A 13,318-nucleotide genomic window follows, 5' to 3' on the forward strand; every position below is an offset into this window, starting at 1 on the left:
GCAGTGTACAACCACTGACCTACACATAGGAAGCTATGGGGAAGCTATGGCCTCTGTGCAGTGTACATCCATTGACCTACCCATGAGAAGCTATGGTCTCAATGCAGTGTACATCCACTGACCTACACAGTCACATAGGAAGCTAGGGGGAAGCTATGGCCTCCATGCAGTGTACATCCATTGACCTACATATAGGAAGCTATGGCCTCCGTGCAGTGTACATCCACTGACCTACACATGGGAAGCTATGGCCTCCGTGCAGTGTACATCCACTGACCTACACATGGGAAGCTATGGCCTCCGTGCAGTGTACATTCACTGACCTACACATAGGAAGCTATGGCCTCCATGCAGTGTACATCCATTGACCTACATATAGGAAGCTATGGCCTCCGTGCAGTGTACATCCATTGATCTACACATAGGAAGCTATGGCTCCGTGCAGTGTACATCCATTGACCTACACATAGGAAGCTATGGCCTCCGTGCAGTGTACATCCATTGACCTACACATAGGAAGCTATGGGGAAGCTATGGTCTCCGTGCAGTGTACATCCACTGACCTACACATAGGAAGCTATGGCCTCCGTGCAGTGTACATCCACTGACCTACCCATGGGAAGCTATGGCCTCCGTGCAGTGTACATCCACTGACCAACACATAGGAAGCTATGGCCTCCGTGCAGTGTACATCCATTGACCTACACATAGGAAGCTATGGCTCCGTGCAGTGTACATCCATTGACCTACACATAGGAAGCTATGGGGAAGCTATGGTCTCCGTGCAGTGTACATCCACTGACCTACACATAGGAAGCTATGGCCTCCGTGCAGTGTACATCCATTGACCTACATATAGAAAGCTATGGCCTCCATGCAGTGTACATCCACTGACCTACCCATGGGAAGCTATGGCCTCCGTGCAGTGTACATCCACTGACCTACACATAGGAAGCTATGGCCTCCGTGCAGTGAACATCCACTGACCGACACATAGGAAGCTATGGCCTCCGTACAGTGTACATCCACTGACCTACACGTAGGAAGCTATGGCTCCGTGCAGTGTACATCCACTGACCTACACATAAGAAGCTATGGCCTCCGTGCAGTGTACATCCATTGACCTACACATAGGAAGCTATGGCTCCGTGCAGTGTACATCCATTGACCTACACATAGGAAGCTATGGGGACGCTATGACCTTCGTGCAGTGTACATCCATTGATCTACACATAGGAAGCTATGGCTCCGTGCAGTGTACATCCATTGACCTACACATAGGAAGCTATGGTCTCCGTGCAGTGTACATCCACTGACCTACCCATGGGAAGCTATGGCCTCCGTGCAGTGTACATCCACTGACCTACACATAGGAAGCTATGGCCTCCATGCAGTGTACATCCACTGACCTACCCATGGGAAGCTATGGCCTCTGTGCAGTGTACATCCACTGACCTACACATAGGAAGCTATGGCCTCCATGCAGTGTACATCCACTGACCTACCCATGGGAAGCTATGGCCTCCGTGCAGTGTACATCCACTGACCTACACATAGGAAGCTATGACCTCCGTGCAGTGTACATCCACTGACCGACACATAGGAAGCTATGGCCTCCGTGCAGTGTACATCCACTGACCTACACATAGGAAGCTATGGCTCCGTGCAGAGTACATCCATTGACCTACACATAGGAAGCTATGGGGAAGCTATGGCCTCAGTGCAGTGTACATCCATTGACCTACACATAGGAAGCTATGGTCTCCGTGCAGTGTATATCCACTGACCTACACATAGGAAGCTATGGCCTCCCTGCAGTGTACATCCATTGACCTACACTTGGAAGCTATGGCCTCTGTGCAGTGTACATCCACTGACCTACACATGGGAAGTTATGGCCTCTGTGCAGTGTACATCCACTGACCTACACATGGGAAGCTATGGCTCCGTGCAGTGTACATCCATTGACCTACACATAGGAAGCTATGGGGAAGCTATGGTCTCCGTGCAGTGTACATCCACTGACCTACCCATGGGAAGCTATGGCCTCCGTGCAGTGTACATCCACTGACCTACACATAGGAAGCTATGGCCACCATGCAGTGTACATCCACTGACCTACCCATGGGAAGCTATGGCCTCCGTGCAGTGTACATCCACTGACCTACACATAGGAAGCTATGGGGAAGCTATGGTCTCCGTGCAGTGTACATCCACTGACCTACACATAGGAAGCTATGGCCTCCGTGCAGTGTACATCCACTGACCGACACATAGGAAGCTATGGCCTCCGTGCAGTGTACATCCACTGACCTACACATAGGAAACTATGGCTCCGTGCAGAGTACATCCATTGACCTACACATAGGAAGCTATGGGGAAGCTATGGCCTCAGTGCAGTGTACATCCATTGACCTACACATAGGAAGCTATGGCCTCCCTGCAGTGTACATCCATTGACCTACACTTGGAAGCTATGGCCTCTGTGCAGTGTACATCCACTGACCTACACATGGGAAGTTATGGCCTCCGTGTAGTGTACATCCACTGACCTACCCATAGAAAGCTATGGCCTCCATGCAATGTACATCATTTGAAATACAGACAATAAGTCTTAATATGCATATTACACATTATTTCTCCACCATTAAAGAATTACAAATAGCTTTGGTTTAAAAGTTTTGAATTGTATAAACATATGTTTGGGAATATTTCTACCAGGCCATTTACTTAATACAACTTCTGTGTCTGTGGTCCAGTCATTTGCAAGAAGATATGTGATCAACCATTTTGGGTTTGGGGGGGGAGGGGTACACTGAGCAGTCCTGTACATCAATTTAGACTGTTCCTTTATTGAATGGCTGTAGAAACACAGACAGGGTTAAAATCTCTAGTAGCTGTGAACTATTTCCTCTAAATGACCAGCACAATGGCTGCTTAGTAATGAAGCATGAGTGAGATATGAGAAAACATTGGGTTAATTGTCCAAAAGACTTGTCTAGATTGTGTTCATTTGTATCTTGTATATAAGGTAAGAATACATTTATATATAAATTGGGTATATATAATTTAATATAAACCTTTTAATGACATAGTTTCAAAATTGTTGCATGAATTGTAGAACTCCATTATTTATATATATATATATATATATATATATATATATATATATATATATATATATATATATATATACATATATGTATTTATTTTTAAAAGACTTTTCTCAACTCAGTTTTATTATTTTTAATAATATTAATAATATTTATAATATTACAATAATAAATAATAATGTTATTATGCCAAGTCTAGTTCTCTGTTGCTGTCACAACCTAGATCCCATTACAGTAAGGGCATCTCCTGTTCCTGGGTCTCTCTTACTCTTCCATTTTCCGTTTCTCTGATCTTCTCCTATCTCCATTTAATTTGATACCAGTGACCCCTCTCAATTTACTGTTTATTTTCAATTGCCGATTCTCCCTCCTGTATCTTCCTATTCCCCTCTCTCCTCTCTCAGTATTTTCCGGGGATAACTCAACTCCCGCAATGTCTAATTCAGACATCACAACGTGTAAAAACCGCATTAAACTCTATAATGTTCAGCTGTCCCGTCGTATTTCGTTGACTATAATTATCATCTCTCCTAAAGACTCAGATCATTAAATTATAGCGCAAAATGACAGTTTTAAACTAACAAAACTCACGAATTGCTGTAATCTTGTTTGTCTTAAAAACAAAATAACTTAAATAGCTCAAATCTATACAATACATAGATGTAAATATGTAAAAACAGAAATATATTTTCACAAATGTATCCTGTTATTTACCAACAAATTTATAACAGACAATTATGTAGCGAAATAAATTGTTAGATCTAATAATAGTATAACAAAACGATATATTTGTACGTAGGTCAGATTAGTGTGATGTATTATTACTAATGATAATTAATTACAATTGGCATTAATTATTCCAGTTTCAACGTGTATTATATATTGTGTATTATTGCATAATGGTTATTCATAATAGATTGCTGTAATCCTGGCTACTTATATAATGTTTATAATCTTCTTATATTAATAAAGTCTGTCCTCTTATATAGTGTATATCATTCATGCTTATCCATGACATTCACGGTGTCTCCGAGTATAGCATAGAGAAATTATACATTATTCCAAATTATTGCGTTGATCGCAAACCTGATTTGGAGGAATGACTTCTGTCAGGTGATGGGGGGAGGGGTGACAGTAACTTTGTACAGACCTGGTGACATCAGGAGTTGGTGGTGGTGCAACTGTCTATGAGACTCACACTTGGGGTCTAGTGAGGTGTATCTGAGGGGGGGGGGGGTGTAATGCCGGAGGATTGTACATACTGGAGGGAGAACATTTGCAGAAAGGTCCGCAGAGCACCATCCCGCTTTATTTAATGATATAGTCTTTGGTGTAGACACCAGGAGCCCCTCGGGCACACGTATCAATCTTTCAGTGGTATAATTGTTGTGTGGATTTCAATAGGTTGGGCTGCTGGGTGTTGGTTTTGCTCCTTTCCTGGATCTCCTACTTTTTACTATTTTTCTCTCTTTAACATCCATTAATACCTACATATGTCTTCTCACGTAACCAAGTAACCTACTTTATACTAATGCAACATACTGACACAAATTTCTATCTATCTATCTATCTATCTATCTATCTATCTATCTATCTATCTATCTATCTATCTCTCCCTCAATCTATCTCTGTCTGTCTCCTATCTCTCTCTCTCTCTCTCTCTCTCTCTCTCTCTCTCTCTCTTTATCTCTCTCTCTCTCTCTCTCTCTCTTTATCTCTCTCTCTCTCTTTATCTCTCTCTCTCTTTATCTCTCTCTCTCTCTTTATCTCTCTCTCTCTTTATCTCTCTCTCTCTATCTCTTTATCTCTCTCTCTCTCTATCTCTTTATCTCTCCCTCTCTCTCTATCTCTTTATCTCTCTCTCTTTATCTCTCTTTATCTCTCTCTCTCTCTCTCTCTTTATCTCTCTTTATCTCTCTCTCTCTCTCTCTCTCTCTCTCTCTTTATCTCTCTTTATCTCTCTCTCTCTCTCTCTCTCTCTCTCTCTCTCTTTATCTCTCTTTATCTCTCTTTATCTCTCTTTATCTCTCTCTCTCTCTCTCTCTCTATCTCTTTCTCTATCTCTTTATCTATCTCTTTATCTATCTCTTTATCTATCTCTTTATCTATCTCTTTATCTATCTCTTTATCTATCTCTTTATCTATCTCTTTATCTATCTCTTTATCTATCTCTTTATCTATCTCTTTATCTATCTCTTTATCTCTCTCTTTATCTCTCTCTTTATCTCTCTCCTCTCTCTCTCTCCTCTCTCTCTCTCCTCTCTCTCTCCTCTCTCCTCTCTCTCTCTCCTCTCTCTCTCTCCTCTCTCTCTCTCCTCTCTCTCTCTCTCTCTCTCTCTCTCTCTCTCTCTCTCCCTCCTCTCTCTCTCTCTCCTCTCTCTCTCTCTCTCTCTCTCTCTCTCTCTCTCTCTCTCTCTCTGTCTATCTAGTTATCTCTCTTTTTCTATTTATTGTCTATCTGTCTATCTAGTTATCTCTCTATCTAATATATCATTTGTTCCTTCAGGTATCGCTACTACTGACCACCCTCCTCACTGACTCACCTCTATCGATCTTCTCTCTCCCTTCTCTGTGCTTTCCACTTTAATACTCATCTGATACTCGACTTCTTCTACTGAACTTGTCTTCTCTTACTGATGTTTCTCTGTCTCTGTCTATTGCCCCATTATCTAGCCCAGTGTGGGCTAACCTGTGACACTCCAGGTGTTGTGAAACTACAAGTCCCAGCAGACCCTTCCAGCAACGAGCTACTATATATCGGCAAAGTATGCTGGGACTTGTAGCTTCACAACACCTGGAGTGTCACAGGTTAGCCAACACTGATCTAGCCTCTACTTACCTTTTGTATCTCCTGCCCTCCTAAGCCTCTCTACTGGTCTTTTCTGCCCCTGTCTCTACCATCGTCTTTCTTACTACCCTACCCTCTCACAGCCCTGTATCCCTCAGTCTTAACTACTACTCACCCAATTTTTTTTCCTAGATCATTATCTTTTTAATAACTATCATTCTTATTTCCCTATCTACCCCACCTCCTTTCTGCCCCATCTCCGCCTTCTACCCCTTCCTTAACTTCTCACATTTGAGTCCAAAAAAATGCAGGTGTGTCTCATCCCATTACAAATCTTAAATTACATGTAGTGGGGAGGGTGTTGGAAAATATTAAGATGGATATTTAGATAATTTACTAAGAATTGTAGAGAAATTCTGTTATATTTCAGGTAGAGGTGGGAAACAAACGTTTGGAATACTTCTATGTGAAACTCCTCACAACACCCGTAGTACATAACGTTCTATACATGGAACGACAGCGATTAGATGCAGAGATTTAGAGGACGCACACACAGTACACACAGTACACACATAGAATCAGACTGAAGTTACCTGGAGTCCAGAGAGCCGGCATAGAGGGAGTCAGCAGGATGTCAGACACGCAGCTACAGTCCATGCTTGGGTCTACAGACAGTGCAGAAAGGGAGGATAAGCGGCAGATGAGAAATAGGGGAGGGGGACACAAGTCCAGGAGATGAGAAGAGGATGCACAAGAAAGGGAGAAAAAGAAGTTTGGAGAAGGAAGTGAGTGGAAAACAGACGAGAAAGAGATGGGAGTGACAGAAACAGGAGATCAAGGAAGCAAGAGCATTAAGAAGAGGTGAGAAACAGTAGATGTGAGTGACACAGACAGGGAGGAAGTGGAGCAAACAGGTGAGGAAGGGGAGATGAGAGTGATACAGGCAATGAGATCAGGGAGGAAGTGAAAGTAACAGGTGAGGAGGAGGAGGAGATGAGAGTGATAGAGGCAGGAGATCCAGGGGAAGTGGAGCAAACAGGTGAGGAGGAGGAGATGAGAGTGATACAGGCAGGAGATCAGGGAGGAAGTAATAGTCAAGGAAGAGGAGATGTGAGTGATACAGGCAGGAGATCCAGGGGAAGTGGAGCAAACAGGTGAGGAAGAGGAGATGTGAGTGATACAGGCAGGAGATTAGGGAGGAAGTAGTAGTCAAGGAAGAGGAGATGTGTGAGTGATACAGGCAATGAGATCAGGGAGGAAGTGGAGCAAACAGGTGAGGAGGAGGAGATGAGAGTGATACAGGCAGGAGATCCAGGGGAAGTGGAGCAAACAGGTGAGGAGGAGGAGATGAGAGTGATAGAGGCAATGAGATCCAGGGGAAAGTGGAGCAAACAGGTGAGGAAGAGGAGAGTACAGAAACAGAGAGTAGGGAAGAGAAGCAGAAACAATACAAGTAAGCGGCAGATCTATTAAGCATTCTTTGTACCCAAGATAAAAAATCCATATTCAGGTTACATTTCATATACACTACATACTTGTTCACACATATGTTTATACTCTTGTGGTTTATTGGAGGTAATATAAAACCCTTCCCTAAGTTAGGAGAGATCCAAGGATGCGGATGATAAAGACCACCTTTACTCTATGAGTATTATATGGATTTTCAGAAACACCATTCATTTTAAACGCATGAAATACATCTAACAATCCAGACAGCGACAAAGAAATAGTTAATGCATTGTGTATATTTTTTTTTAATGCATAATAATGCATTAAATGATATATAAGCTACTCCACAGAACTCATAACAATATACTTTGTTACTCCTTGTAAAAACAACTTGATAATATGATGGGGAAATGAAGTATCCTGCTCTTTGAAAGCCACTAGCAAGAACCACAGCCCCCCCCTCCTCCTCTCACCCCCCTCCTGTGCTTGATCTTTTTCACCAAGTCTTCTGTGCTCCTCTCCCCCCTCCCAAGCAGCCCCCCGGCTGTCTAAGACAAGCCAAAGCCAGATAATGATCAACGTAACAGCAGATGGGGTGCAGCAGAAAAGTGGGGCCCTAGGCAGAGTTTGTGTTGTTTTCACGCCTCTAGTGTGACATGCAGGTTGGGGGGGGGGGTTGTATTGGGAGGGGGGCATGTGTAAGGCCCTTATTCTCTTTCCTAGAGCAAACTACAGGAAACAACACTACCTTCACTCATCAACCACTCTCAGTACTTTCTCCTCCTCCATCCACCTTTCCTTTCACTTCCAGATATTTCTTCTCTTCCTTTATGTCTATCACATTCTGTCTTCCTCCCCGGCCCTATCACTGCACTTCTTACACTCTGCTTCTGTAGGTGCCTCTGTTCACCAATCTCCTGCTCACTCCAGAGGTGATTTAATTCAGCCAGACTGTAGCACAGAGCCAACGTGCTCGGCCAGTCGGTTTATCTTCATTAAGCGCCTGTTTGTTTCTTTTTCTTTTGTTTCTCTTCCCAGCTTCAATTTTCAGTGTAGAAACTAGGAGAAGGGAAACTGCTGGGACGGTGTGAACCCAGGCAGGCAAATAAATGGGAAACAGAAGAAAATAAAATAGATAATCCACTGGAGAGAGAGAGAAAGTGTGTGTGCTTATGAAGGAGAGGGAAGGAGACACAAATAGACTCAAAAATAGAAAATAATCATGGGATAGAGAAGGCTTAGAGAAAAATCAGGAACGCAGTTCTGACCACTATCTAAACTTCCACCAGGTGTAGTTTTACTATAATTGACATTGGATGTGTGTTTTGGTCACATGTTGAGGCTTTGGGAAGTGTTACGTTGTCATGTCACCATTTTAGCTATGGAACGTTACAAATACAGGGCGCACGGTTATACCAACGGAAAGGAATGCGCAAAACGCAGCGACTGATGAATAAACTGCTCGGTGCGTTTGTATCTGGCTGAGTTACATTGAACGTTTGTTGGTTACTGACGCGCTCAGCTCTCCCATCAAGTCCCTGATTCAGCACCATGGCCAGAGGATGTTATTAGGCGCTGACCAAGGTGCTGAAGACTTCTGTGCACGGGACACCTTGGCTGAAACCGACAGACAAGAGAGTTTAAGAGGTTATCTCTTAACAAAGCAAAGGCTGGATCCTTTTTAGAATGCCTAGTAGATTCTCTTAGACATGGGATGGAATAATATAAAACATATCTAATAAGCTGAACAAACACACAAGATCAAGAGAGGGATAGCAAGCGCAATGTTTGGCAAAGATCAGACTATAAGCTTGGAACATTGATATCCCACCAGCTGTCAGAAAAGAGCCTAATTTACTGGAAATTCTATGGAAACAGTTTTATTGTGTACACACAGCTACTTTAATGAGAGCAGGAGTTTCACTTCCAGTACAAATATAGGTGAGGGTGCCAAGGGAGATTTGCCCAAATTTCAATCCTCAGTTAAACATTAATAGAGGATTTGCGCTGTGAGTGTAGAGAAGGAGGACATAGTCCCAACTCTGATCTGGGCAAACTGTCTTTCTTATTTTTTTCCTTACAGAACTTTATCCATCCCCCCCCCCCCCTCTCCTTCTCAAATACACTTCTGCCTTGATAGATTGCCCCCCTTCCCTCTCCCCAATCCTCACACTCTCTTTCTCTTCTAAGTAATGTTTCGTTTGATTTCGGAGGTAATGCATTTTTTAGAAATCAAAGCTGATTCCAGAGATCCCCTCTCGGGCCCCAGGACGCTCTTCCCAGATGAGAGGCACCAATCATTTCCGTGTTAGTTTTGATTTTAGTTACAAGAGCTTTCAACTTGCTTAAATCTCCTGGAGAAATGTTATAACAAGCAGCTGAGGGAATACCCTCCACGCCCCTTCAATCCCAGCACCTCACTCCCCCTCCTCTCTCCTCTCCCCTCTTCTTTGCATTTATTTAAACAGAATACACACTATGAACAAACACACAAAAACCAACATAAACTAACAGGCTGGCAGAAATAGCCCCTCTTGCTCCATTGTCTCCTAAGCGCCCCCCTCTGCAGACCATAATGACTCACACATATACTGTATCTACATATAGAGATATGCATTCCATCTGTAAGGATATGTGGCAAGTAAAATCGATACGTTAAATTATTCATTGTCATTAATTATCGATTTATATATCCGACGGCAACGTTTGTAAGAGTTGAAAGGAGGGAAGTGGGTTTTTTTTCTTGTGTTTTTTTTTTTTAGATATAACCTCATTGTTTCATAACCCCCGGCAAAGCTACAAGTCCACAGATGCCCTGTCTGTTCAAGAGCCCCCCCTATCCCACCCTCCCCGCCAGAGCGCAGCGTGGTAGGGTAAACTCGACTTAATCAATGGGGATCAATGGCAGATCCTAACTAACATCTACAGAGAGGCTTTCATGTGAAATCCCAGATCAAATGTCATACACTCTACCTGTTAAATAGGAGAGAGGGGAAGGAGGGGGCCACGGCTAATTGAGAGGGTAACCGATCGGTACACCGAGCTGGGTGCCTGCTTTGTACCATGCGACGGAATGTGGAGCGCTTCAAGGGGTAAACGGAGCTATGTCATGTATAGGCAATTATACACTAATACAGCTTAGAGCATGCAAATATTAATAAATACATATGAGAAAGATAGACTTAAGATGGATGAGAGAGGCTAGATAGCTATTAGATAGATAGATAGATAGATAGATAGGACAAATATAGATAGATAAATATGAGATAGATAAGAGCCAGATAGACACAAGATTGATGAGAGAGGTTAGATAGCTATTCGATAGACAGATAGATAGATAGATAACTATTAGATAGATATGAGAGAGAGAGAGATAGACATGAGATAATTGATAGAGAGATAAATAAATAAATAGAGAGATATGAGATGGATGATAGATCGATAAATATATAGCTATCTATCTTATACCTGTCTATTAGATAGATATGAGATAGATAAATAAATATATCAGTAAGGGTATAGATAGACAGACTGACACGATAGATAGATAGATAGATAGATAGCCATGAGATTAACGATAGATAGATAGATAGATAGATAGATAGATAGATAGATAGATAGATCAGTAAGGGTATAGATAGATAGATAGATATATAGATAGATAGATAGATAGACAGGTGTAAGATATATAACTATTATATAGATGTATATACGTGAGATAAATAGATATATAACTAAGGATATAGATAAACACACAGACAGACGATAGATAGATAGATAGATAGATAGATAGATAACTATTAGATAGATATAAGAGAGATGGATATATAGCTAAGGATATAGATATACAGACAGATATATATGGGCTAGGTAGATAGATAGATAAATAGGTTGATAGATGCACAAATGTGTAATAAAAATTAAAAACATCTTTCATTGTGAGTTATTTATTTCCGCTTCTCCTGGCTTGTACTTAAGGAACCTCTCAGCATCTCAGTGATTATCTGTCTATTTTTCTGCTTTCTGTAGACACATTTCGTTTCCCTGCGACTCGATTCCTCCTAAATAAACAATAAAATCCTCGGTAACAGTAACATGTGATTCTTCTCACTGCGCGCAGAACGCACAATAATGATAGAAAGTTTTTGGGAGTGAGAACCTCGGGACAGCAGGGAAGGATGAACTTAAAACCCTTCCCACGAAGCGATTCATTTCGATGTTGATTAAAATGCGGCGGAGAGCAAAGTGTCTGGAAACTCAATATTTTGCCCAAAGTCTTTGAAGACCGACATAAAACGGTTCCACCTCACACCGATCTAATAAGGATCAATAAATCTCTTGGTTGGATAGTTTGAAGATCTGTTGATTTTCCGAGGTGATGAAAACTTTGTAACATGAATAAAACAAAAAAAATAAATAATAATTTTTCAACTTAAGCAACGAAGTCAGTTTGTTGTGTAACTTTATCGCTGTGATTGTCATTTGATAAATACGCTGTTGGCAAAACTGGTCATTTTGTATATATATTTTTTTCCCTGTCTCATGTGCTACATGGTAAAGTCACCTGATCTAAGACACACTAAGAGGCTGGCATGCTTGGGCTTGTAGTCCCACAAGCTGGCAGTCTGCTAGATTAGAAGCTATCTAAATTGGTCTATCTACTTGTGAAATGAGTTTTGCAATTTTATATGTCTCTGGGGGGAAACACAATACATATCTCTTCAAAGATAAAATGCGGGCGAGGTGTCTGCAAGAGAATTGTATCAACAGAACCAGGGGATATACAAAAAAAATATCTGAGAATTATATGTTGGATAGGACGGAAGTGAAACTTTATATAGTTCTTGGATTTTCAATTTCTCTTTGTCTTTTGTTTTTCTCATTTAAACCATCTCCAAAACTGGAATTAAAATTGATTTTTTTATTTATTTTTTTATATTTAACAGCTGTCCTACTATAACGTGGGACGTGAGATTATGAATTGTACAATCCCACCCGACAGCCAGACCCCCCCACCCCCCAGAATGGACTCATTGTATAGTCATTATTAAGAGCCCTCTCACCTTACTGTTCCCACTGACATTTGAATAATGACTTTTGGAACTGCTTTATACGCCTGTCACCCCTGGATTGGCAAAGACTTCAAATCTCTTTTTAATAAGGAGCTTCGTTTAAGATCAGTCATGGCTGTGTTAACCCGTTCCATACCAGTCTAGTTAAAGGCTGGCTGCTGATAGCGAGCAGATCAATGGGGCATCGTGAATTACAAGCCATTAACAACGCCCTACTGACCATTTATTACTAGAGCATGAATTAAAAAAGAAAAGTACTTTTGTTTTTGTTTTTTAATGACATGTCCAAGGCATGGGTATACTTGTGACTGTAAAGGCTGTGGTGCCACTACAAGTCGCAGCATGCCCTGGTAGCCATATACTTGTTCTTCAATTACCTCTTAGCATTAAAAGCGAGAGAAGAAAGTGTTTAGGGGATTTCTGATGGGGGTTTTTACTCTGGGATCAGTTCCCAGTGAGTACTGGTCTCTGGGCTTACGTCTTGTTATTAATATGAAGAAAATCAGGAGTGTTGCAGTAGGTTAGGGCTGAACCTTAATCCACATTTATATATCCATGTGTGAGAATGGTGTGACTGGCTGTGATGTTGGGATAATGGGACCCTCCCTAATGTATCAGATATCTTCCTTCTGATACAGGGATAACAATGTGATGAAATTCTATACAGAATGTTCGTTTTCTTCTTTAATCTTCCCAATTCCTTTCCCCCCTCTATCACCCTCTCTCTTTCTTTTCCAATAGTCAGTACTTTCTTTTCTCCCAAAGCTTTAGGATGAGTTCTATCGAGCTGGGAATTTTATTAACATCCACAAACACTTTGCAAACACCCGCAAGGCTAGTGGCATCGATTTCTAATTAGGCTCCTGTAATATGCAGCAGCTTATAGCAAGGACAGT

The 13,318-nt window shown here is 41.7% G+C and overlaps 1 protein-coding gene across 1 annotated transcript in view; it reads right to left on the bottom strand.

The window, feature by feature from the left end:
* The window catches only part of ERFL (ETS repressor factor like), a 46,036-nt gene that overhangs the window by 11,202 nt on the left and 21,516 nt on the right, over window positions 1-13,318 (bottom strand). The window contains exon 2 of the mRNA XM_075191136.1: window positions 6,495-6,566. Coding sequence (XP_075047237.1) covers window positions 6,495-6,558 — 64 coding nt within the window. The 5' untranslated portion in view covers window positions 6,559-6,566. The remainder of the gene's footprint in view (window positions 1-6,494; window positions 6,567-13,318) is intronic.

The sequence above is a fragment of the Mixophyes fleayi genome, chromosome 11, assembly GCF_038048845.1.
Source record: "Mixophyes fleayi isolate aMixFle1 chromosome 11, aMixFle1.hap1, whole genome shotgun sequence".
NCBI classification, from domain to species: Eukaryota; Metazoa; Chordata; class Amphibia; order Anura; family Limnodynastidae; genus Mixophyes; species Mixophyes fleayi.